We start from the raw sequence: 27,742 nt of genomic DNA on the forward strand, positions 1-27,742 counted from the left end.
CTGCAGTGTTATTATCACCCCGGTCACTATATATTCAATTCAATATTCTGCACTTCATATTGCACATTCTCCACTCCATGGGGAGCATTTCAGCTAGTTGCTTTTTTTTTTTAGGGGGCGCGCACATGCTTATCCAACCATGCACAATGACGTTTGCTTCCTATACCGGGTACCAAATAGAGAGGACCAATGTAGATGATATGCCTTGCTCAAGGACATAAGTGCCGTGCCGTTGATCGAACCCACGACCTTTGAATTTCCCATCAAATAATTAAACCACTCGACTATATGACACCTCTACTTCTGATGACGAAGAAGAAGAAGTAGGAGAAAGAAAAAGAAGAGAGAAGAGAGAAGAACTTTAAGAAGGAGAAAACAAACAATGCCACTACCTAATTATTCAACAATAATGTCAAATGTTGTTATGATTCCATCTGAATTTAAATTGGCCAGAACGCCTATACAAGACAAGCCTATTTTGATGACGACGGAGTTGCTTAAATAGTTTATCGGTCCAGCATATTAACCACAAATGTATACAGCGACAAAACAACCCCTTAGCATTATGGGGTGCCCTCAACCCAAACCCCTCCCCGGGTTATACTGATGGTTCCTAGTTGGTATACACAATAATAATCAAGAAGGGGGGGGGGGTATAATATTTTGACTTCAATACACATCGATATCCCTGTCGGTATGTGATAAATCATTCTCCTTTTTTGTTGTTCAAGACAAAGACTGAGGGTTTTGTGTTGAAATATCTGAAATATCTCAGATTACCTTACTCAGAAGAAAAGATCCCACTTATTTGTAAAGAATCGTGGAATGGACATACTGAGTTATAACTCAGTATCTATCATTCTTTGTCCATTCAACGATTCTTTACAAAGTGGGAATGGGATCTTATCTTCTGAGACTCTGTGTAAAGTAATCTGAGATATCTCAACACAGAACCCTCAGTCTACGTCTTTAAAAAAAGAATGAAAACCCGTAACTACACCTCCAGGGTAAATTTCCTTGCAGAATATTTAGGTCAACAATCCAAGATCCAAATCTCAACATCCAATTATTATGATTAGTCTTCGCAAGGATTTGTAGAAAGAGCTTCAATCAGATCAGCCCTCTGAAGGAGAGGTCGAGCGCCATCTAGAGGCACGTGCAAAATAATGTACACATTAACAAATGTAGACGTAGATTAAAACGTCGACAGTCGGCCTCCCGGCCCGTCCTAGTATTCTTGAAGCGTAAACTTGCCAAAACACATCATGGAAGAAACTCCAGGTGATTCTGATGGCACCTTCTTGTATTATGGATTTGGCAGTAATCTACTGAAGGAGAGGATTCACTTAAAAAACCCATCCGCCGTTTTCGTTGACGTCGCAGAATTAAAGGTAAGTAATGACAGCAGATTTTGACCGAAGATTCCCCCGGAGCTTGGGCGGGTTGTCAGCTCAGGTACCGTAACTGTCAATGAAATATAGTTGCAGGTAGTGCTGGTGGTCGAACTTGAAGGCTTGAACTTTCTGAGAGCCCACAGCATCTGCTACTGCATGCTAGCTTAGTTATAACGACCAAGTCACCAAGAAGCAGCTGAAGACATAAAATCCTTTTGAAAACATACATGTTGTGAACAGTCGATGTCTCCCTTTTGCTTTTATGATCTGATGATGGATACCAAGTCCAAAGAAAGAAAGAAATTCCTCTCATTCATTCATTCAGATCCAAGGAGGGTCGAGGGGGTGTTTGTTAGGGGTAACCCTGCGAGGCCTCGCTATAACGCGCTAGTCATAAGGACCACTATTTATAACGTGTAACTTCCTATATATGTGAAGGGCCGTTGTTCATGAAACAGAAAGGGGGTAACTATTCATAAAGGCATAAGGACCGCTATTCATGATGTGAGATGAGGATCGCTAATCATAATGTGAGATAAGGGTCGCTATTCATAATTCACATTAAGGGTCATTACTCATAAGAACCACTATTCATAAACATGAAGAAGGGGCACTCTTCATAATTAATATTGGGGTTCACTACTCATAAGGGCCGCTATTTATAATACGAAATGAGGGTCGCTATTCATCATAATCTTCTCCTATTATGAATAGAGACCCCTATGATTTAAACGACCCTGATTTTGTATTATGAATAGCGGACCTCTTCAATTTGAATAGTGGTCATTGCGAATAATGACCATTTTCTCAAATTATGAATAGTGGTCCTTATATTATGAATAGCGGTTCTTATAAATAGCCTTCTTTATGAATAGCGAGCGGCAGGCCTCTCACCAAGAAATTTAAATATGTGTGGCGCGACCCAATGAAAAAAAATCAGGCGTAATTTGATCTATTTTCATCCCTGTATTATATTCCCGCCAGTTATTATTTATAATTTGCTGGAAATTGTTCTTTAAAAATGAGAATTAATGAGTTTGAGTAGAATTCACTATTTTATTTCGAAAAAGATTGTTGAATATCTGAATAAGGCTAATCTGAATCATGGTGACTGGTGAGCCTTTACTGTGCAGATGTGAAGACAGCCACAAAGGAATTGAACATTTTGATTGACCGCAGTACGTGTTGCCTAGTAACCATACATAAACAGAGGAAGGAATATAGGTCAGTTCATTCATGACTTGCGAAGCCCTCTCCCCTGAGTTAATGAGAAGAAAACAATGTTGAAATTTGTTGGCCGAGTGAATGACTTCAAGTGAATTCCCCTTTACATTGTAGAATGTATTTGAATCGCAAACTGTACCTGTGAAATAACAAAGTTTGATAAGCTTTGAAAGTTTGAATTACTGGTATTTTGAAAATGCAACAAATGTTGCCTACATGTAAATAGTAAATCAGAGATGGGAGAATCTTGATTTTATTTGGCGTGATTACTGAATATAATTTTATTAGGTGGTCTGTTGTCAACAGACCAGCTATTGATTTCGTCAGAATTTTCTTTCTTATTATTATTCTTTATTTATTTTTATTTATTTCTCCGCACTTTTTTGTGCAGACGATTTCTCAAAATCCATCCACCCAATTTCTTTCAATTTTGACACAGTTATAGGTCATCATCATAAGACATGACAGAAACATTTTCAAGTTTAACAAATTATCGTGACCTCATCCAGGCGCCATTTTGTAAAGTTTTCAGATAATGAACTCATGATCATATCTTCTTAACAAAAAATAAATTGCCAATCTTATTTATCATGATAAAGGTCAATATCCGCCCGGTCAATTTCAGGTCAATGAACGCGCGCATATATGCGCGCAAAATTTAAAATGCTTTAATTCGTCTTAAAATAATTTTGCATACGTTTCAGGCTATTTTGAGCATTTTATAAAAAAAATCGCACATGTGCGCACGTTTTTGTTCATCATGGCCGTACGCAATATACAAACGCCATTTGTTTTCTGTCATGTTATTCCCCATTTTTTAAAAACAATTTGATACTAAGTTTATCTCTTAATGACCATTAATAACGGAATGAGCATCCATTCAAGATAAATGTCCGTGCATGCGAGCTCTTGTAATGCATAGCAAATATGGGCAAAAACATACAAAATCCATTATAGCTCTTTAGGATGCCCTTTGACCACCAACTTTCTTTTCATATTTGAATAGATTATGAATTGTAGATATGATTTCATGTCTCATTTGTCCTCTAAGTATTTTGTAACATCATTATAAGAGCCTTGGAACTCAAATAAGAATTTGCATATTATGACGTCACCATATTTATGGAAAATGGATTGTAATTCTGTAAATAATGATAGATTTTCTTCCAAATTTCGATATTCCTAACAAGATCAGCGTTTACTAGATTTAATAGCAGACCACCTAATTCGTCTTCATGACGAATTGAATTTCTTGTTTTCAATTGTTTTTGTTTTTGTGAAAGTATCAGGAAATTTTATCAATTTAACTTGTTGTTCTTTCGTGGATTTTTTGCACCATAATTTAATAAGACCATTATAGAAAGTATGGGGGATGGGACAAGGAGGAATCTTGTCTTGTAATTATCTAGAATAGCCTACTGGATTTATTTTCCTTTTTTCCCTTTTTTTAAGTTGTGAAATGTGAATGTATGAAAAAGTTTCATCAGTTTGATCGTTCTCCTTTATTGGAATTTCTGATAAATTATTTCATAGTATTTTGTTGTAGTAGGCCCATGATCCATGATCCATGATCGAGACTCACAAGTTTCATCCTGTTTACGAGTTGGGGTCCTCCACTGCCTTTCAGTTCATGACCTTGTAGGGTCAGCCCAAGCTAGGTCAGGTAAGGCTGATACCCCAGGGAGTCTGATAACGTAGTTAACTCTTGTAGATTGTAGATCAAGCAGTGAGTTGAAATACATAGCTGTGGCTTGCATTCTTCATGTGATCTTTACTCAGTCCTCCGTCAATTTCAAGGTCAAAAGGTCATGTACTAATCTTCAAAATGATGGCAGATTTTGAATCCGCGTTGAATTCCCTTCCAAACAATACCATTTTTGTGAAGATTGACCCATTAGTTCCTAAGCTACAAGGGTTCAAAAGGTAGACGGCCACCCCCATTTTTTGCTGAAAATCTCAAAATTTGTTGGGCTGTATCTCCCAAACCCCTCACCCCTCATTTGAGATTTGGTGCTGTGAGATCACACTCATCAAAATGAAAAATTGTTGGTTAAACCCATCGGGGGATTTGATATGGAATGACCCCTTAGTGCTTTTGCATTCAAGTAAATCTTTATTATTATTATTATTTTTTTTTGGGGGGGGGGGGAGGGTGTGTGTGTATGTAGCCAAAATGATACAAATGAAATAGGGCTTTAGACTTTAGAGATCCATATAATAGAAATATTATTGCACCATTACTTGCAGCTAAACATCATTATGTTAATTACCCTTTTTTCAAAACTATCATTGCATTTCATAATTAAGTTTTCATATTTACTGTATGTCTCTATATTACACAAATTATGCATTGTCGCTATAGATATTCGTTACCGGTAATTGATTTTGAATGATTCTTTAAGTGGTAGAGCTGGAAACAGGTCCTGTCTTTCTGTTCATATCATACATGCACTAATAGTGTTTTCACACTGGCAATATTTTGCTTAACCCCGTACTATAGGTAGGGTTAAGGGGGGGTCTTAGCCCCACCTATAGTACGGGGTTAAGCCTATTCCACTTTCGGTTCAGACTGGTTTTTACCAAAGTGGGCTAAAGTTGGCTAACCCCACCTATAATACGGGGTTAACTAACCCTGCAAAATAGCAGGGCTAACTCCGCAATTGTGGTGCTAACTCCTGCTAACCCCGCAATTGCGGTGCTAAGCAAATGAATGAGAACAGAAACGAAAAATAGTCCGGTACTACGCAATGGAGCGTATCGCAGCTGGCCAGATGCGAAGTATGTCCAATCATAAAATACACGATATCCGGGGTTAACGAAATGCAGTGAGAACAGCGGGAATTTACTTATTCCGGAATAGGCGCTAGTACGGGACTAAAAACAGCGTGTGTGAAAAGCCAAAAAAATAGTCTGGGGTTAAGGATAGTACGGGCTAAGCAAAATACGGGGTTAAGCAAAACCAGTGTGAAAAGAGTATAATAGTACTATCTGTCAGTTCAATGACACAGGATATCTGCAGCATGTTGTATGTGATGACCTTATCAAGTTTCTAAACAGACACAATACTAATGAGGCTTGGCTTCATCAAACCGAAGTTGCAAAATAACCTGCTATTTTCTGACTCTGGATATTTTCCCAGAGGCTTGAAATTTGGTCTTCACCAGACTGAGAAGTTGACTCGTAAAACTAAGTTCCCAGCCTTGAAGTACATCCACAATACTTCACTGATGCCATTTAAATCCCAAATCTTGACCTCTGCAATATCAGGATCGTGAGCTATAAACATGAATACACGTGCATATTAGATTCATTAGCTTCATAAACAAAGTGAAACCCAGTCATTGTTCCAAAGCATGCCCGACAGTTACATGTAAGTTTCTGTTTTTGTTTTTGTTTATTATTATGTACATTATTTGTTAATAATGTAATTTATTTGGATTTTCCAACTAAAACACAAATTTAAAAAAAAAAAAAAAAAATTAAATTTTTTAAAAATAATTTTAAAATTGAAACCGTCCGGTTTTGACTGGCGTTAAAATGGAATTGGAGATATCCCTGATGTTACATCACTAGTTATTTTGCAACTTTGGTCTGATGAGTACAGGCCTTTTGAATGTACATGTAGTGCCTAATACATCAACAATGTCTCTAAGCATTTTACAGATATTACCCCAGTCATCATCCTTGCCCCCCCCCCCCCCCCCCCCCACACAATAAACATTCCCTACCCCTGGGGAGCATTATAGCCAGGGGCCATTGCACAGCTGCTCACAATGCTCGGCAAACTACAATAGCCAAGTTCACGCAATCTTGGTCAGCTAGAGGTCGTGATTGGAGCTAAACTCAATGTACAGAGGTCATGTATCTTGGTCATTTCTTTACTGAGGACCTTTGTGATGATGAAGATATTAGTCGACAGGGTCGTAAATTATATGCTCAAGGTAATATGCTCGTTAGGAAATTTCATATGTGTTCTCCGGATGTGAAGGTGGCATTATTTAGGGCATACTGTACACCTTTGTACACTGCGCATCTGTGGTGTAATTTTAAGAAGAGCAGTTTGTACAGGCTTACTGTGGCCTATAATGATGCCATGAGAATGCTTCTTAGGGTACAAAGATACTTTAGTGCTAGTCAAATGTTTGCTGAGTTGAATGTTCCAGTCTGTTCGGCTGTATTACGAAATCTCATGTATAAGTTCATCCAGAGAGTGGATGTCTCTGAGAATGGTATTGTAAAGGTATTAGTGAACCCCACGTATAGTTGCCTTAGGTACACATCGAGCCTCTGAAAATTTTGGCATAATAGCCTGCTGACACATCGGAATTGATCATATTTTGCATGATGTTACCAAGGACTATCCAGTCTCTTATGGTTGCAGTATAGTCCTTAGTCCTTTTTTGCTTGATTATAATATCTAGTTATCTATTATTAGTATATTGTTTTAGTTAGTTGAGCAGAGATTGTTACAATTAAGTTACAACTTCATTTTGTTATGTACCGGTTTATATTTATTTTAATCTTGCAGTTACAGGTACAGCTTAGAGTTAGATTGCTATAGGCCTTCTGTTATCAATTTTACAGATACAGGTTACATGTTACAGTTACATTTTATATACGTAGTATAGTTTAGTTTGTTATACTCTTTAGTATTTGTACGATTTGTTGTTATTATACTCATCATGTTCATACTCAGCTCTTTTCCCTATCTATATGTAACATATGTTTTATGGACCTCTGCCTTGTGCAGCTGAGTCTGAAATAAAGTTCTGAATTGAATTGAATTGGTAATGGTTGGTGCAATGACCGTCTGAACGGTAGTCGTGTTTATAGGTACGCCAACCTTTATGGCGACTGATTTACTCCTAGATTTTTCCAGGAGTAATGTGCCAACACAATTAGAGGGTAGCATAAGTTGACCGTGTGAATGCTCTCACTTGGTACTCTAAGTATCTGTGACCTTTCACAAGGGTTGTATGACCAAACATTTAAAATTTCTGGGGTCAAACCTACAGTGATTACCACACGCAAGTTTTTTTTAATTCGTTTAGATTGATTTTCAGTTTTATAGCGATGTTTGTTTACAATCAAATATGAAAATTAAATATAGCACCTTTTAGATGCGGAAGCCGGGTGGAGGTCGACTAGTGCAGGCGTCACCACCTGTGAAAGTTACACTGTGTAAGACCGGGTCGGTGGAAGGTCATGATAACTTTATCATGGCAAGTTGGTCCGAGTAAGAGCGTATGAACAACTTATAGTGTAAGTCCAATATTTATGGAATATTTATTGCTGCAGGGAAAAACTTACACCGACTAGGGAGCCACTTCTGAACAAGTCTAAGGCCTACAAAAAAAAAGATGTTGTTTTGCCCTTCAGGTGCCAAAACAAAAGTTTTTACTCCGTTTTTGGGCTGATATTTTTCAGTTTTGAATGCTTTGATACATTTTTTCTCTCTAAAAAAACGGTAAAAAAAAAAATTAAAAATTAAAAGCCGACCATAGATTTCAAGATTTTTGGGTCGGTTGCAAAGGGCAATACAACATCATTTTTTTAGGCCTAATGACTGTCACATTCTACCATCAAAACTCCAGCATGGAGAGTGGCAAAAGTGGATTAATCTCCCTCGACCTTGAGCAAATAATTATGTAATGTAAACTTTCAAGCATTAACATTAATTTGATTCTTGTATTGTTTATTTTTTTCTTTCAGAATTTTAAATTATGTTTTGGAGGGCAAAGCAAGTGGATGAGTGAGAGATGGCACGGAGGCGTCGCTACCGTGGAAGAGAGGAATGGTAGCTCCGTCTGGGGCATAGTGTGGAGACTAGATGAGAAGGATCTACCAAGTTTGGATCTGTAAGTTGCAACCGTTGATGAATTGATGAATGTCATACACTTTATTTTAAATATTTCATCATTCATCAATCAAAGAATATTACCCCCCCCCCGAAAAAAACAACAACAAAAAACAAAAAAACAATGTGTAGCTGTTTCAAATTTTCAATGCAACACAATTAATGCAACGCAATCCAAAATGTATTTTGTGCATCTCCCTTTCCGTGCAGTTACAAAGCATTTCGCATTATGTTTATTAGACTGTACAAATCATACAATCATAATCACAATTTCATTCATGCAAATATCATTATAGTTCATTCAGGCATAAGGTAGCGTTATTAAGGAAATACAAGTTATAGAGATTGTCAGTATGTTCTTATTTAGATTTATATCGTGCCCAATCAATTTGTAAGTATATTCTTTTGAGGACATTTTTGTCTTCACTTAATACAATTTTTATTTTGTGTGACATCAATTGTTTGTATCTTCGTTATGGAAAGTAGATAATGTGAATATTGCCATTTCAGTAAGAAAATCCCTATTTAGCTTTCTCTCTCTTTCACACTCTATCATACTCCTCTCGACTGACAACAGACAAGAGAGCGAGGGCGTTATTTATAGACGAATGAAAGTAGGCGTGGCATCCCAAGATGGCACCTGTCATTCATGCTGGACCTACAGCATGATGGATTTCCATGAACACACCCCTTCGCCACAATACCTGAATGTGATCAGGAAAGGGGCGGAACAGAACTCACTACCTCCGCACTACGTCACATGGCTTCGATCGATCGAGGATAACGGATACAGCGGCCAGGTGGAGATTATGAATATGATCGATTCCAAGTAAGAAATCAACTTTAACAATGACATTACCGGCTTACACCTACCATCTGTAATGTCTTCTTGTATGTTCTGTACAAGATAAAAATACAAGTTTAAATTCAACTTAAGAATATCCAATGGTGTATCCAGATCTTCGTTTCAAGTTGGGAGAGGGGGGGGGGGGGCTAGGGTAGAGACTGGGGTTCCAAAACATCAAGCTTACGATGACCTCTGCATACCACCAAGTTGTATGTTGGAAAGGGGATATTAACCTTCATTTAAAACTGTGGTGGTGGTGGTAGTAATTTAAAGTTTGTCAATCTAACAGAGGAGTGTTTTGTCTTCTCATCTTTTCTACATTTCTGAATTAAGATATCTTTTTTAATAAACCAGGAGGAGATGGAAGATTCCTAATCCTGCTTTTAACAAAAAAGGATTTAACTCTCTCTTCTCTCTCTCCTCTCCCTCCTCCTCTCTCTCTCTCCCTCTCTCCCTCCTCTCTCTCTCTCTCTCTCTCTCACCCTCTCACTCTTTCTCTCTCTCTTGATCTTATCCTAATGTCTTGTCAGGAGTAACGATGATACATTCCTCTTATCCTAATGTCTTGTCAGGAGTAACGATGATACATTCCTCTTATCCTATTGTCTTGTCAGGAGTGATGATGATACATTCCTCTACTTTGGTTATGGTAGCAACATGTTGAAAGCCAGACTTCATGTCCACAATCCAACTGCACAGCTTGTCGGTCCAGCTAAACTTGAGGTACGTACTTCACATGACCTTTTTCATATTAATGTAACACAGGTACATTGATTAAAAACATGATACTGTACATGGATTTTAAAACAAAGGGATTCTCTTCGGTTTATGTTGCAATAGTCGGTCAATGGAAGAAAAAATGTATAAAAAATTAAAAATACACAGCTATAGGTGTCATGCTTAATGGACCTATGTGGTTTATAATAATAAGCCACGACTTGTGTTATATATTTTTTGTTTTACCTACATGCACCTGTTTTCCAATTTGTACTTATAAGAAGTAAAAAGGATGAGATTTGATGAAAACTGTACACTGTGTATAGAAGTAAAAAAAAAAGAAAAGATTATCAAATACAGAATTTACAATCTGTCTGAAACCAGAGGTTGGAGTGGTCATTAAAGGGATCGTTTAACAATGTTAAATCTGAGATACACGGCCCTACGTACTATCAGTGTCTGTGATATGGTGTAATATTGAAGCCCTAAAAAAAATTGCGCTTCAAAATGATCAAGATGATCAAGAAGGTAAAAATCTTTGAGTGACCGGTTTTACCATACTCGTTTTCCCCAATAGACTGTAGTGTTATGAAAACCGTCAGGCGAACGGTTTTCAAAATTTGTAATTCCAATCATAAATATCTTGATAATCAGACAGGCGATCGGCTTGTAAAAGTCATGGGGTTCCTGACTGACCTAAAGGTTTATAATTATCATTGCATCATGAGCTAAATCCAGAATTTTGTTTCAGAATCTGAGACAAAGTTACCGGATCCCTTTAATATTTCCAAATGAGTTTTGAGATGTACTGATTTTTATGCCTCCCCTGCCCTTCATTTTCTTTTCTGCAGGGGTATAAACTGTGTTTCCGTGGCTTTCCAGATTGGTTACCGTATTGGAAAGGCGCCCCTGCTAGCATTGATACAGCTCCTGATCATCACACATGGGGCGCATTATGGAGGATAGATCGATCAGACCTTGAACACCTAGACAGGTGGGTAATCTTCATTTGGGAACCCTTGCAAAGATTTTTTTGTTTTACTTTGTCATTTTAGTTGGCCAGGGTTGCTTTAGAATGGTTGCAACTGAGTTGGTGATACTTCCCCCCCCCCCCCCCTCCTGAAAGGTGATATTTGGAAAGTGTGTACTGATTGGCCGATAGCAGATATCATGTGGAGTTTTCTGATCGGTTGATGAAAATATGGTATTGTAATATTGCATTCTGATTGGATGACAGAGGATAGCGTTGTTACGATGCATTCTGATTCTGGTGGTCATTATTATCATCACATCAGAACATGTGTATAAAAAAAAGCCTATGTACGATTTTCCTTGTCGATTTAAAGCCAATCTATAGCCATGGGAATGGATAAAGCATGAATTATATATGTAATTCATTCTGGATTGTTTATCCTGCAGTAGATTGATTGTTTGAACCACTAAAATAAAAACAAACTCACAAAACCTTTGCTGGAAATCATCTTCAATAAAAACCACAATTCTCATTTGCACATAGTGACCTGTGTTAAGCACATGGTGTCAGGCCTACTTATCTTGATTCCCTTATCTTTCTATGCTCATTACTCAGCCCTTATACATTTTCTATCAAAATCGTTTGGCACATGTCATTTATTTGTAATCTTGAACCTTGAGCGTAAATTTTGTTGGATTCTGTGAGAATTTATTTCTATCATTACCAGAAGTCAAGCTTATCTTTATGTTCCAATTATATTTCAGTCAAGAAAGCTCATACCGCGCCATAGATGTTACTGTGACAACACCAGAGGGCAGCAGTCATATATGTCGCACTTATCAACTTGGTGAAAATGTGGAGGAGATGCTTCCGTCCCCACATTATATGAAGGTGTTGATAGAGGGCGCCAAACAATCTGGACTTCCAGCCTCATTCGTCAAACATCTTGAAGCGATCCCTCACAACGGAGACTCTAACCCTCCCCCTATTATGGACACTCTCTTCAAAGCAACACCAACTCAAGCATGATATATATATATATATATATATATATATATACAGTTACAACTGAATTAGTTATATATTTCTTGTAAAGTTGATGTTTCTTGTGTGTTTTTCCTAACTCGGAAGGGTTGAATTAGTGCCTTTGTTGAATGATTTGAGATGTAAGCTTTGATATGTCATATTCTCAAGAAACATAAATCGAGAGAAATCAATTTCACATACTTAAAAAAAAAACTTTAAAAAACTACAAAAATATTGGTGAGGGTATGAATGATTTTGTTGTTAAAGACCATATCTGAACTGAAAAATGAAATGGCTTATAAGCCATAGATTACAATAATATCAATTATGTGCCATTTTAGTGTCTGTCAGAGGAGTATCAGCTCTCTGAAAACTCAAAATCAAAAGCTTTGAAAATCGGAAGTTGTCAACCTAAACACTTTCTATCATCTTATGTGGAGTACGTATTATATTCACAATGACTTTGTATTAATTAAGCACGGCTCATCGCCTCGGCTATATGGGTGAACCGATGAGGTTTTTAAATGGGTCACATGGGACCCCCTTAACCCTGCCACACCACACTATCTAAGGGATCTTCATCACCACGATGGCGAGGTGTGGCCTTCAAGGTTTATCAAGGTATATTCATGTTATGTCGTCACTGTAACTTCAGCAAATTTGACCCCTGTTGACCCCTAATTTGGAGGGGTGTGGAAAATAATGACTTAATTTGCTTTTGTGCAATAATGAAAGGGTAAATACTTTTTATTCCTTTATATTTATATTCTTCATTCATTCAGTTTTCCATTTAAGGTAGTTACTTATGTCGGCCCGTGCACATTATTAGAAGTCTTTGAATGTCACATGACACCTTTTCAGCAATATGTTACTTACTAACAAGTACCCTATTTTATAGACATGTATATGTGTGTGTGTGTGTGTGTGTGTGTGTGCATCACAAATAAATCTTGTACGTATCTATTTTGTGTGCACTAGTGTGTGATGATGATGATGTCATCATTATACGTTTGATATTAGCACAAATTCATCACTTCTTTAAAATTGAAAACAGATGATCATCAGTACTTCTATGGTTTAGTTAAAAACGATGGCTATGTACTAAGTATGTTCTACCTGTTTATATTTGAGTGTATGGTTAAACCCTTGGTGACTTGAAGATGACTATTTCCCTTTGGGGCTGCACTCCTAGTGAAAACAGTCCCATACATGCCAACTGTTCAGATTAAAGAGGAACATTCCTCTTTTTGGGAGAAGATAATTATCATTTTAATGCAGGTGTTCCTCTTCCTGTACAAATTTGTCTGTAGTATTGAATAGGAGAGTTAGGATTGTTCCTCTTTTTTTTGAAAATAGCATAATTTGTACAGATTTCTGATTTTCAAATGTTGGCATGTATGCAGTCCTAGTTGCATCACTTCATAGTTTTCAACGAGACCCTTGTACGGCAGTATGAATTGAATGAAATTGATATATAATTTTATAGAGTATATTAATTAATATATTTTGAAGGGAAAAAGAAGAGTAAGATGGACGTTTTTGAGACAAATTATGAGGGAAAATAATTACTTAAGGCAAGGTATAACTATATTTTAATTGTCTTAACTATATTATGTTGATAAACTCAAAATGTATTTGATCTGAAATAATTTTGTTAAGAAATATTGCCTGAAAGATCATGTAATTGATACGGTGTTTCTTTACTCTGGTGTTTACTTAATATAATGTGACAACGAAGAATGGAATAACAAATATACAAGGTATGACTCTTGAAGAAAAAAAATACATCTGGAACAGTTGTTAACATACTATATATATCTTTTATTAATTATTCTTTTTATTCACCACGATTTACTTGCCTAGAAAATTGAAATTTATCATTGTCTGTATTTAATTTGCATGGAATGCTTTAGGTTTGATATGTGAAGATGGGAAAGGAATATTTTAATTATATAATCAAAGTACTTTAGCCTTATAATCTGATTTGAAATTTGCATATGGGTCTTATTTAAAGCCATTCTGTACGAGAAGCACTACCGCAAAATCCCCTCTAGCGCCATCTCAGGTCAGCTGTAGCAGTATGGTCCTGTAACTCGCTGCTTCCCTAGCTGGTTCTCGCACCGAGTCCTTTTTCTGTGAAGTGGGAATTAGGCATTGGGTTACGCACTGTTAGCAGGTTGACCATAAGATGGCGCTTGCAATAAAAAAAAGTATGGTAGGGCAGAAACTTCATCAGTTCAGTATTTCTTTAACTATGAACACTCGCCAACATACTTTGATAAGAGATTACAAATTTTATTGTATATATGTGAACTAAGTTCAGCTGAAGTATGAACGTACATGTACTATGTTTAAAGTATCTATGTATAAACTAAATATCTGGATTTTAACTTCAATTTAAGGTGTTACTAAATCACCAATTACTAATGACTAAATTACCAATAACAGGTTTTACTGATTGAATCAGTTTGAGCATATTGAAGTGATTTAGTTTGCTAGTTTTGTGCCCCTGTCTGTGCAGAATACTGTCAGTTTTGAAAAGTCAAGTGTTGGCAACTTGAAATTTTAAAAATGCCAAAGGCAAAACCTTCCTGACCAGAGTACTGACAAATATATGAATATGTCAATGCATACTTTCAAAATTGTTTTTTGTCCTCTCAAATCTCCTGACGAGATGCTGCAAAGCCATTTTGTGTTTCACTCTGTACCAGTAGTGTAAATAAATATAAATATTGCAAGACCCTTGCTACCCTTGTTGGGCTTTCAAAAAGCGAAACAGAAGATGAAACCCAAAGAGGGCATTATATCCCACTCCCTGTAAACCCCCCTCCCAGAAACAGCTTTTTATGCCACTAGGTTTCACCATGCTAGCAAAGTTTAATCATACATTAAATATAATCAATATTAAGTAGACAAAATTATCAAACTCAATCATAGCATCACACTGTACTTATTGATTGATTTTAATTTAAAGTGGGTACCATTTAAGAATTAAATGTGAAGTTGGCAATTAGACAACACATTTATTAAGAATGAACTTATTTTTACAAAATGTATGCATATGATTTTAAATGCTATTTTATGTTTTATGATATTACTTCTATTTAAGTATGGTCATTTGTTTATGGTTCATTAACAAACAAAACAAATCATTTTAAGTGTGCATTGTTCTAAATTTGAGACTTTATGTATGCTTTTTTACTTTTGGTTTGTGGGTATTATATTTTCCATTGAACCTCATGTACTTCCCTGAATATGTATTTGAGAGTTTATTGCAAACTGAAAGTTAATGCTATCATAGCATGTAAGACAATGAGAAAGAGAGTGAGAGAGAGGGAGGGATGGAGAGAGAGAGAGAGGGAGAGAAAGAGAGAGAATTGAAGAAAGAAGAGAGAGGGAGAGGTGAGAGAAAGAAAGGAGAGAGAAAGAAGAAGAAGGAAAAGGAGAAAGAAATGAGAGAGAAGGAAGAAGATGAGGAAATGGAAGAAGAAGAAGAATGTTTAGAAATTGGTATATTATTTGTACCCCTACAATGTAATCAATACATTATCAGGGATGATCTTCAAGATTGTCTCTTTATGTGGTTCAGCACCATACCTTGTCTATGAGATCACATTGCAACCAATTAGATATTAGTATTCAATGAATAACCAATCCTTTTAAGCATAATATCCCCGGATAAAAGAAAGAATGAATAAACCTTTTATATGTTACTTAAAATAAAAAAAAGTTCTGTGATAACTATTATAGTTTATATTTTCTCAGAAATCATGTGATCTGTCCTTCGTGTTTTTCATATAATACTTTACTTAGTTTACAAGTTCATCGTAAGCTCATTGTATCGATCAATTGAAAAAAATAACAATAAATATGTACTTTGATGGAGATAAAGATGGATTAAACATCAGTCTTTTTTTTTTCAAAGGTAAACGAAAAAAGGCACTAGCTGGGTATCGAACCCGATACCTTCCAGTTACCAGGCGATCGCCTATACTCGAGACTAATGTGTCACTCTGCTAAATCTCTATGTATTTTTTTCCCGGCCCCCCCCCCCCCCACTCAGTGTTATTTAGGGTACGCATATGCGTGTTCCAACCGACCCCCCCCCCCCTTTTCAGCAAAAGTCCGGTGTGTAAAGTCAATACGGCTCGACCTTTTTCTTTTGTATACGAGCCTTTTTCAGCACCCCCCCCCCCTTTTCAGCAAAAGTCTGGTGTACATACGGGTCGACCTTTTTCTTTTGTTACGAAAAGGACATTTTGGCAACACGCATGGGGTCCGTCCGTTCTCGGAGTGGGGGGGGGGGGGGCCGGGATTTTTTTCCTTCATATTGATACTTATTGTCGTAGACGTAGCAAAAGACGTATTCTAACTTTTTCAGAGAGTGGCTTGTTAAAGAAAGAGTATCACATGTTATTTTTTCTCCTTTGTTGAGGAGGTGGGGGGGGGGGGGTATCCCCTTAAGAAAAGAGATGGACAAGTCAATACCATGGGGTGAAGAAAAGATATTACACAAATAACATGGGGTAAAAACGCATAGCTGGTAATCGAATCGAGTACATTGCCTTGTGAAGCGATCAGTCTTATCCACAAGACCACTCTGCCTCACTGCGATTACCTGGTTCAATTCTAATTGTCAACACTTTCTGATGTTAATGATTTTACAAAAATGTGCTGATTTAATGATTTTATGCTTTCGGGATACACAACTATTATTATTATTTTTGCAGTCCGATGTTGTCAAGATTGCCCGTAAAATCTTTCTTTCAGTTACTGTTATTACTGATATAATAGTGACTTTTTTAATGTTATTTTCATTTATTTTGCAAACTGCTGACTTCAAATTAAAGTGGTATGACTACAGGCCACTGCGCAGCTCTCTGACATAGCTTTCTGACATAGCTTAATGAATAGAGAACGGGTCTATTTAATAGGCCATATTCGTAATGTAACCAAATTTGATACATAAGTCTTTGTGAAGTGCCTCAATACAAATTATTTCATTCACCCGATAAGAATAATGGTATTTCAATAGTCTTCAATAGTCAGAATGCAAACTGCCTATATTAAGTGTCGCTAGGTAGGTCAAGCCATAATGTGTGTCCTACCTGGCAATAACTAATGTATGTAGTTCGGGTTATGTCTATTGAAACACTATTACTCTTTACAGGTGAATGAAATAATTTGTATTGAGGCACTTCACAAAGACTTATGCATTAAATTTGGTTACATAACGAAAGTGACCTATTGGTCATAGCATCCGATATAAATTTTTAAACGCTTTTGCCTCGTCTGCTTGCATATTTTACCAGGGTTACAAAGCAATTAACAAGTCGTAACACTCGATGCAATGTAAATCATTCTTTCTTGTGATCTGAACACCTGCATCAAATAATTGAACAAGAGTTTAAAGTTCAAAGTTTTATTTGCGAGTGAGATTCTTTTATCAAAGGTGCAAATTTTTCAAGCAGATTTGTTTTACATCATAATTATACCACGGACACTTCTTCACGAAAGATTTTCTCCCGGTCTCGTATTTAAAAGTGGCAAATCTTTCGAAAGAACATGGATAGCGGTGCATTGAGGTAATTTCGTACATGCAATTATTATTTTATATCATTGATCCTAATTTTAAATTACCTTATAGAAGTAATGCCGCGTAAACTTACCTTTTATATAGACGGTAAGTTACTATGTTGTTATTAGTTTTAAAAAAAAATGCTCTTTCGTAGGTTTATGATTATTATAATTTATTCTATGCCTGATCCAAAATTTTATTTCAGCGCATTCATTTTTACTCTAAAGCTCTACCCATTGATGGGCATGAAGATACCTAAAATCAAAACGTCGAATCCTTAAATCTCTTCTTATTTTTACTTTTCCATTGGTGATTAGTAAAGACGGGGAATCGTTTCTATATTTTGGCTTTGCCAGCAACTTACTGAAGGCTCGCCTGCACATTGCTACCCCTACAGGCGAGCTTGTTGGTCCAGCTAAAATAGAGGTAAGTTATACACTGCAGTCGATCTGTGTATGGAGTATTATATCTAGGTTTTAGCTTCTTGAGGAAGAGCCTGGTGGGGGTCCCAAAATAGCAACAACAACCAACCACGAAAAATATTTTTAAAAAAAAAATCTGTTTTAATTTTTTGGCAAGAAAACCAAATACAATTTTAGTTTAAACGTATGCACCGTAGCTTTCTTCCTTGATAATGTATTTCTCTTTCTTATTCTTTCGAGGAGGAATGGGTGATGATTGTGAAGGGATGGAGCCCGGGATGGGGGGGGGGGGGGGAGTGGTCTAAATGGGGGGAATCCACAAACACAACCTCCACCTTGACCTAACCAATGTCGACAACTAGGCTACTCCTAACTATATAAAACACGGTCACAGCTACTTTCGAAAAATCAACTCAAAGGCTATAAGTTCGATATCATATATTGCATGCCCTATAAGAATTATGTTCAGATTACGTAATACGTCATTTTAATGTTCGCACATTTCAATAGGTGACGTACAAGGCCATTGAAATTTCCTTAGGTTAATTTTCGAAAGTATTTACGATGCTATTGTATTAACTTTTAAAAAAAACCTGCTGTCAGATCAGTGGCGATTCGAGGAGTCTACATGGGCAACGGGAGCACTAGCCTAAAATAAGTTGCGTCGGACAAGCAATAAGGGGGATGCGCATGTAATGCTGCCGGGGAGGGGGAAAATAGGCACATTAAAAAACAACATTTTATGTGTACTTATTGGGTATCTTCGAAATTGGTTTGCTGGGTTGGGCACGCGCCCCTGAAATAACCGAATGACCCGCAAATACAAACGGTTGATCATCTGTTATTCTTTAAATTTGTTTTAACGATAATTATAGGGCTACAGGCTTTGTTTTCAAGTCTACCCGGGTTGGAGCATAGAAGAAAGTTTATGGCACGGTGCCCCAGCCTCCATCCTAGAGAGCCCTGGGGATCACGTGTGGGGAGCTGTATGGCGTCTCAAGAATTCAGACCTGGCTAACCTGGACCCGTAAGGAAACCTTATAATGACATTATTGATAGAACTTATTCGTTTTAATCAGATGGAAGCACTTTTGTTTACATTAATAGGCTATTAATTGAAACACCGCATTTTAGATCGTAAACCTTCTTCCGCAAATAATTTTATAAAGTTTGATCAAATACGGATAATTTGATTATTTATCTTTTATTTTTTTCCTTAAATAATGAATATGTATATTTGCTTATTTATGATTAATAGTCATAAAGTACATTTTATTATTCTATGTTTGTTATAGTACCAAAAATTGTTGGTATTTTTATGAAAAGCTGAAGAAAATAAATAAAATATATGAATAAAATAGAAGTATAGCCATGCAGTATTGCCCTGATAATGGTGGAATGATTCTGACAATAGAAATGAGACTGGGATATATTATGAAGGATTGAGGTGCTGAAAGAAAAGAGCTAGATAAAGAGGGAAGAACCTTGAACTTTCTTTTATGTTGACGTGTTGAAAGACACTGTAATTTATGCCTACGTCTATGTTCATGACGGGAAAAGTTATAGAGCCCTTGATATTTTTTGGTGTTTCATGGAACTTAGCCGATCTTGTCAGAGATTTTTCGTTTTCCTTCTTTGATGAATCTTAGACCAGAATCTAGCTACCGAGCTTTTGACGTGACGGTGACGTCACCGGATGGTAAGGAATATCTATGTCGCACCTATCAGATGATCAATGGCCTGCAGGAAGAACTTCCATCACCACACTACATGAAGGTCATCTCAGAGGGCGCTGTAGAGTCTGGCCTTCCAGAGACCTACGTGAAGTTCTTGAAATCGATCAAACACAACGGACACATTAATCCACCAGCTATCATGAGTCAATTATTCAAATGATCAACTTTCTTCAACTTTAATTGAAAACCTTAAATCGAACCTTAAACCTAAACCCCAAATTTTAAACTTTGGTATCTGTTTGTCTTATTACACATGCATTTTTGAAAGGAACATTTCACATATTATATACAAACACTTTGTTATAGCGATGAATAAGCCATATTCAAAATGTATTAACATTTACTCTTCTTTATACTTAGCAGCGAGATATCACAGTCACCTAACATTTATATATATATATATATATATTTGTATTTCAATAGTCAGAATACGAACTGCAAGTTGTTACTAGGCAGGACAGACATATAATAGCTTGCCCTATTTTGCGCTCTGACTATCTAAATAAAATTATTCGTAATAGATGAATGAATTAATTTGTGTTTAGGCGCTTTACGAAGAAGTATGCATTATATTAATTGATTACATTACGAAAATGGACTATGATTTTGTTAATATCTCATCATATATTTTTTCTGAAGTTATTTGTGATGTTGGCTCATACCTGCATATACGTTAACATTGACACGAGTTTTGTCTTTAAATTGTGTGCAATGATTTTCATGCAATTCTCATTGTCCATGGCAATAAATCATATTATGATACTGTGACGAAGCAACGTCTCTGTGTGTCTTGGAAAGTATAATGCTTATACTATAAACCTATATGTTTTGGTTGAGAAAGATAGACCTGACGCATCGAAACAAATTAGTAACGCGTTTCTGATATTACAAAACAGTCTTGATGACAATGTCAGCTGTTCCTACTACTGAACAGGGTGTTTATCGAATAACCTATTTGAAACTTAGTGGATTGGGGGGGGGGGGCATTAGCCGTCATTGTCGAATTTGCTGATATTTTTGGACATGCTAGGCTGCTGGGGGAAATAGAAAACCTTGAAATAAAAAAAAACCGTCCTCAGATTTTAACATATTATGACCTTGCTGACAGGTTGAGGGGTATCGCAACTTCCACACTTAGCGACACCCTTTCTGTATATAATAATAATACTAGTGATGATAATAACAATGATAATAATAATATATTCATAAAGCGTCTTTTCATTAGATAAAAAGCGCATAAACAAGAAATACTTACAATTAAACAAACTAAGGGAGAGAGAGATAAAGAGAGAACATTATCATAAGCTTACATTAATTACAAACAGAGAAGAATATTGCAACAAATGAGAAAAGATGTGTTTTCAGACACCTCTTGAAAGCTGTACGAGAATGGCGATTCGTTTTTTTTTTTTTTTTTTTTTTTTTTTTTTTGGGGGGGGGGGGGCAATAACTGAAAAAGCCCTATCACCTCGAGGGACGGTAAGTATATTACTACTGGCTGATCGTGTAATATATACATGAATGTGTGTGCGAATAGAGTAGATCACCTACAGGCTTGATTATTGATTTTACAAAGGTGGCATAATATATAGGTTAATGGACTGTACTTTGAACTTGTACGTGTTTTATGGGGAGGAAGTCCCTGGTAAATTAGGATAGGGTAAAGTCAGTTGTCACGATAATTTATTAACAGCAGCGCTGTTCAACTTTGGACAGCTGTTGCGTCTCTAAACAGGGAGGGTGGGGCTTGGGCAAAGAATCATTGTATGGGATGGGAAAATGAACTGAAAATAATACTATTTCATAATATTTGTTCAGCAGTATGGACGGGTAATCTTTCGATTGGGCTCGTTTCACCGCTATATTGATGCTTTCAACTATGCGTGAAAATGTTGGGGGGGGGGGTGGGGTCCTGCAAACTATAGGAGCATCCTGAAATCCTAGAGCAGTCGCATGCATGCACAACCAGGCGCGTACGCAGGATTTTTTCAAGGGGGGGGGGGGCCAAAAAAATCGCAACGACTCAGCCGACCGCTGAATAAGCGGGGGGGGGGGGGGGGGGGGGGGGGGGGGGTGTAAGAGGACATTTTTTTTTTTTTTTTTTTGTCTCGGAATTTGAAAATTTGACATTTTGCTCCGTTGGGGGGGGGGGGGGGGGGGTTAAGGTCAGCTTTTTTAGGTCAGCTATGGGAATTGTTTTTCTTATTTTTTTATTTTTTATTATTAATAATAATAATAATAAAAAAAAAGATCAAAGGGGGGGGGGGGGGTTTACACACACAAATATTCCAAAGAGGGGGGTTGACCCCCGAAACCCCCCCCCCCCTGTGCACAACAATGTATACAACACATCCCTGGGATAAGAATATGTGTGTTTCGTTATACCCACCAATGATCCCTTTCATACCCACGGGGTAAACTGACCTAGAATGCCCTACATACAAACGTAGGCCGGTCTACCTATACAAAAATTACAAATAAACACTCATGTACTCTGCAGAGATATGGTTGAGTCGAAGTCCTGCAACAAGAGCTGGAATATATGAATTGCCTTGTTATGTGCGAAGCGAAGCGACTGAAGTAACGTGAGTAAAATACAAATCGTTGAATATATAGGAAAGATATCATATTGGACGATCTAATATCACTGTACTTATACTATCACCGCTGACTATTGTGTATACATAATTATATTATTAGTCAATTTGACCAAGAGGTGTAATCACTCCTTGATTTGACAAGGTTGTATATATTATGCTCTCATGAGATTCGGTAGAATATATGAATCACGCTTAAATTGTGTATATGCCTATGCATATATATATACGACGGTTTCAGAGGGATAGATAGGCAGTATAGGCTGTAGTAAGGTCATAGTTGACATCAAATGAAGATGACGAAATCATTAAAAAGCAGTAGCGAGGAATTGAGATAAATTAGAAAAACATCCGAGAGAGAGAGAGAGAGAGAGATAGAGAGAGAGCTGGGGGGGGGGGGGTATATCTAGGACTTCCTATAACATCTCTGTCATAATTATTGAGGACAATTACGTAAATTAAGTAACATCTTTTCCCTCGTAAACCGTTTTTTCTTTAAATCACCTGAAATGTTTGTTCTTCTCTTTGATTTATCAGATTTTTTCTTCTTCTGGACCTCAACGAGTGATGGTTATAAAAGTGTTAGGTTAAGCAAAAGTTGAAGTGAACAGACCGAGTGACTTGACTGGCGAGGTGGGAAAGCCATGGCTACAACAAGTGCACACAAGTAAGATATTGCTGATGTAGTTTGCCCGATTGGCCGAGCCTACATGAACTCGCAGAAGCGTAGCAATTGATTTTCCAGTCTTTTGCTTAGAGCTTCGTAGACATATCATACAAATCCTATGTTATGTTGCTTGTCATATCGTTGCAGTCTGATATTTAAATATATCAAATATACACATAGTAAAGCAACATTACAGTTCGTTGTAGCTATATATTTTTAAGTATGCTACCCTTCACGGATGATCTTTCTTTCATGAAAAAAAAAAATCATCAACACAAGGATTATGTTTATCTCGTCTTGATGAAAGATAAAGATTGTAAGTTTTGAGTTTCAAAACAATCAACACGAGAAATTTTGTAGAATAAACAATACATTACTTTTGCCTCTCACGAGTTGAAGACTTTAGATGATTCTACGTATTTCGAGGAGAGGGTGTTATAATTCCTTACGCATGTTTTTTTTTCTTCGTATTTGAAATATATTCAAGCCGCCTGTCCCGTTTCATCAATGTAAAAACTCTTCAAGAGCTATAAGAATAGAGCTAATTTGAATCCTTTGATATTGAATTAACCCTAAAAAGGCCGGGCTATTTGAGGTCTTAGTATGGCAGGGGGGGGGGGGGCATTATGGCCCCCTTAAGATCTCGGCCGCGAAGCCGATTGCCGCGAAAATTTGCACGTATGTCAGGTGAAGTGTATAGAACACGCGTGGTATAGAATAATATGATAATTTCAAATTTTCGAAAAATTCATTCATTTGCATATTTATGGTAATTTATGCAAATAAAGTTACAAAAATCACATTTTTACCCATAAATCATATAGTATTCATATTTAAGCATTCTTTTTCACTACATATATTCATTAGACCATTCTAAATAATAATACGACAAAAAAATTTGGAAGAGCCAGCTTATTCCTTATGTTATCCCTTGTTTTAATAATTTCTTATGTATTTCATTGTTTTTTTAACTTATGTATTTCATTTTTTTTGTTGTTTTATTTCATTTCTTACTACAATTCAACTATTTTGACTCTCAAAACAACCATCTAAACTTTAAACAAGACCCAATAACCCATGTTTGATCTGTTTTTAGGAAAAATGACTTTTCCATATGTTTTGTACACAAATCACGAAAATGAGCGATTTTCGGGCTGACATGCAAAGACAAAAGGTCACGTGACCTTGTAACCGTAGGTCAGATTTTCAAAAAAAATCTTTTAAAAGTTGCGCAAGACTCGAAAGAAAAAAGTCAGCGAGCGGCGGGGCGCCATCCATATGCGTTCCCGAGCAATCAGAAAAATCGTGGAGGCCTTATTAGGGTTAAAAACCTTTGATAAGAGTTAACGCCACTCTAGCTCTCAACAGACAATGAATTGTGTCTGTTTTTGACAGCTCATTGTCTTTGATACAAAACCATTTTGGATATAAATTTTGAGAATGTATAGTCTTCTTCTATACTGTTTCTTGTCTTCGTGTTATTTAAATTCTATTCCATTCAATGATTACAGAGCAGCAGATGATAAGTTCTTCTATTTCTGCTATGCCAGTAATCTACTGAAGTCAAGGTTCCATCTTTATGTCCCGTCGGCTGAGTTTGTAAGCCCGGCAAAACTTGAGGTAGGTCCATTTTGTATTATGGTAGTACTTAGTTTAGAACGAGGTGGACTATTGGTACTTTAAAGGGGGTGGATCGCCAGTTTCCATGTGCAGAAGGCCATAATTCGCTGACACCAGACTTGGTGGAAATACCATTAATGGGGGTACAAATTTGCACACAGCAAACCCATAGTCCAGTCAAGAATTACCCCCTAATATCTCGGAGAGCTCGAGAATCTTCGGGCAATTCAAAGCATTACATAAGGTCCAATGGTCATAAAACTCAAGGCTAACCCTGGTGATTGACAACACCTATTATTGGGTAAACACCCGAACGGTGTCGAATTCCCCATGAGAGCCGACTACTCAGTGACTTTAATGAAAACCCTTACATTAAAAAATATATCTGCCAGTCTGGATCAATGTTCAGTTTCAATCGTTTAAAAAAAGGTACACGCACGTCAATGATGAAGTGATTATTGGTAATTTTTTTTAACTTCATAAACAGTTCCATGTTATTGTTATCGTGGCACTTCATGACGATATTGAAGATATAGAAGATGGAAAAGTACAACGGGAGATGTGAGTAGGTCTAGGTCACTTGGTCAGCTCTGTCTTCGCCTACAAACTGGCTCGGGCGACCCTGGTTCGAAACTGAGTCACGTCTACTTTCTGACATAGTGGTCGGTCCTCAGACGTAAATTATCATATCTGATTGATACACGTCTGTAAAACCCCAATTAAACACACAAGACACATGCTTACACCTCCCCCTACAGGGCTATAAATTGAACTTCCGTAGCTACCCTGGATGGTCTCTAGAGACGAGCCAATGGAGAGGATCTTTGTGTTCTATAGAACAGGACAGACAGGCTCATGTATGGGGAGTTATATGGAGATTGGACAAATCAGACGTTGAGGGACTTTACCCGTAAGATATTCTTTATCTCAAAGCTTTACCCCCCCCCCCCCCCATCCCCACCTCTCTCTCTCTCTCCTTTCTTTTCCGGACTTCTCTCTTCATACATTTTACCTTCTATACATCATATTCTCTTTTCTAACTCTCCTTTTTAGGAGTAGTCCTCTCAGACTACCATTCAGTGAACCATTTTTGGTGCGTATAGATATACCAGTTCTTTCTGAATACAATACATGTATATGTTGAATAATATTGAGGTTATCCCTTGCTACTGTCACATACTAGAAAGAGAGCAAGGGGTGGGTGTGTGTGTGTGTGCATGAAAGAGAGAGAGAGAGAGAGAGAGAGAGAGAGAGAGAGAGAGAGAGAGAGAGAGAGAGAGAGAGAGAGAGAGAGAGAGAGAGAAATTAAGCTACAGACAAGCACAGAGAGGGTGACTAAGGAAGAGAGTGTAAAAGAGAAGAGGAAGAGACAATCAAAAATGAGAGGGAAAGACATAATGAACATGAAAGAAAAACATTACAGGATCGAGCTAAATGAAAGAAAGGAAACAAGCTATGAGATACAGAAAAAAGGTAAAACTAGAGGAAGAGCAGAAGAAATGAACAAGAAAAAATATGAATATGGTGGCATTGCCAACATTCATGGTTCATAGATGCATATAACAAATGTCTTTCGATATTCTCATCCTAGGACCCTCTACCGATACTCTTCTCCAGAGGTCACCGTGACGACCCCCGAGGGCCAGGCCTACTCATGCCACACCTACCACATGGCACCTGACTTAGAGGGTGCTAATGAGGAGCCTCCGTCACCCCACTACATGAAGGTCATGATAGAGGGCGCTGTAGAATCACAGCTGCCTGCGTCTTATGTCGACTACCTGAAAACCATCAAGGACAATGGCGATACTACCCCTCCACCCGTCATGGACCAGATATATAAGAAATAGGGCGTGGTCACGATCTTCACGTAAGATTACCCCGAACACGCCATAGTATATATCACGTCGTCTGCTCAGAGCCAGAAAGGCATTAACTCATATCACTTAACACAGAGTGAACGCCCTTCTGGCTCTCAACAGACGATGTATTCTTGTGTGACAAGAGCTTTTTTAGGTAGAACAACAGATGTGGTACATGAGAGAATTACTTGGAAGTCCTTAGTTTATGAAGTTGCATAAATAGAGTCAGAAAACAAATGAAAAGTAAGGGTTCATATCTTTATCTTAAAACAATTTTTATTAAATAAAATGTAAGATATATTTGTACAATATATACATACAATAACAATATACGGTACTGCTTTTCACAAAATTCACATTTGCTTGGACGGTTTCATGTAATGATACTGCTTTTCAGGAAAGCACCTTACGAGTCTGAAAGTTTGGACGGTATTTCTGGAATTGTATGTATAATTGAAGGTGGAGCAAAGGGAAAACATATTGGATACATACTTCATAATTTTTAAATATACAAAATATATATGTGCATGAACTATATACAAATATATTTTTTTCCTTTCTCTTGAACCCAAAAGGAGTCAATTCTTTAATATACCAGCATGACTTAGTTTTCTTATCTAATCATTTTCTTCCAAGGCCCATTTGAGTTCTGGAAAGAGTAACGACACTTGATCATACGATTTTGTTCAGATACTGAGTATTGATTCCACAGCACAGTACTACAACCTAGTTGTGAGGGAGTTTGATCTCATTTGTTTACAATGTATTTTGTTCCCCTCACTTCTCAGATATTGTGCAGATTACTTCTCATTCAGTGTTACACTCTCTGTAAGATCAGTGCAGGTGTACATAAATCATGATTTGAAGAAAAAAAAACTTGGGAAAGTGTCAGAATTAGTCTTTGGCATGTACAATACTGTAATAAGAAATTTAAAGTGAATGTTGCTTAAAGGCTTGAAAACAGGAATTTGTCTTCTATGTCCATTTGATAAAAAAGTAAACCAATAGTTTTCTGAAGAAACTTTCCTCTTTCATATAGAATACACTCAGTGCATGAAACTAGTATGTTCCACTATGATACCCTTTCTGAGAGTGTAGTCCTAATGAGAAAAAAATATTCTTCATAATCTCTAACAAGAAATATTCACTCCTGTCATTGTAATAATAAAGTGAAGATTTATAATCATATCATATTTTTTTGGCAGTGATCAATAAAGGCTTC

At 37.0% G+C, this 27,742-nt stretch overlaps 1 protein-coding gene across 1 annotated transcript; it reads left to right on the forward strand.

The window, feature by feature from the left end:
* The first annotated feature begins 1,225 nt into the window (after positions 1 to 1,225).
* On the forward strand, positions 1,226 to 27,046 carry LOC577509. Its single transcript, XM_030975591.1, has 13 exons — positions 1,226 to 1,391; positions 8,331 to 8,476; positions 9,053 to 9,304; positions 9,937 to 10,045; positions 10,891 to 11,033; positions 11,777 to 12,040; positions 17,934 to 18,042; positions 18,914 to 19,065; positions 19,688 to 19,932; positions 22,909 to 22,957; positions 24,550 to 24,658; positions 25,417 to 25,568; positions 26,250 to 27,046. Exons 1-13 carry the CDS (start codon positions 1,266 to 1,268, stop codon positions 26,506 to 26,508), a joined length of 2,115 nt encoding a protein of 704 aa, XP_030831451.1. The 5' UTR covers positions 1,226 to 1,265; the 3' UTR covers positions 26,509 to 27,046.
* The last annotated feature ends 696 nt before the right edge of the window (positions 27,047 to 27,742 follow it).

Source organism: Strongylocentrotus purpuratus, unplaced genomic scaffold (genome assembly GCF_000002235.5).
Source record: "Strongylocentrotus purpuratus isolate Spur 01 unplaced genomic scaffold, Spur_5.0 spur5_scaffold_8, whole genome shotgun sequence".
Lineage (NCBI taxonomy): Eukaryota > Metazoa > Echinodermata > Echinoidea > Camarodonta > Strongylocentrotidae > Strongylocentrotus > Strongylocentrotus purpuratus.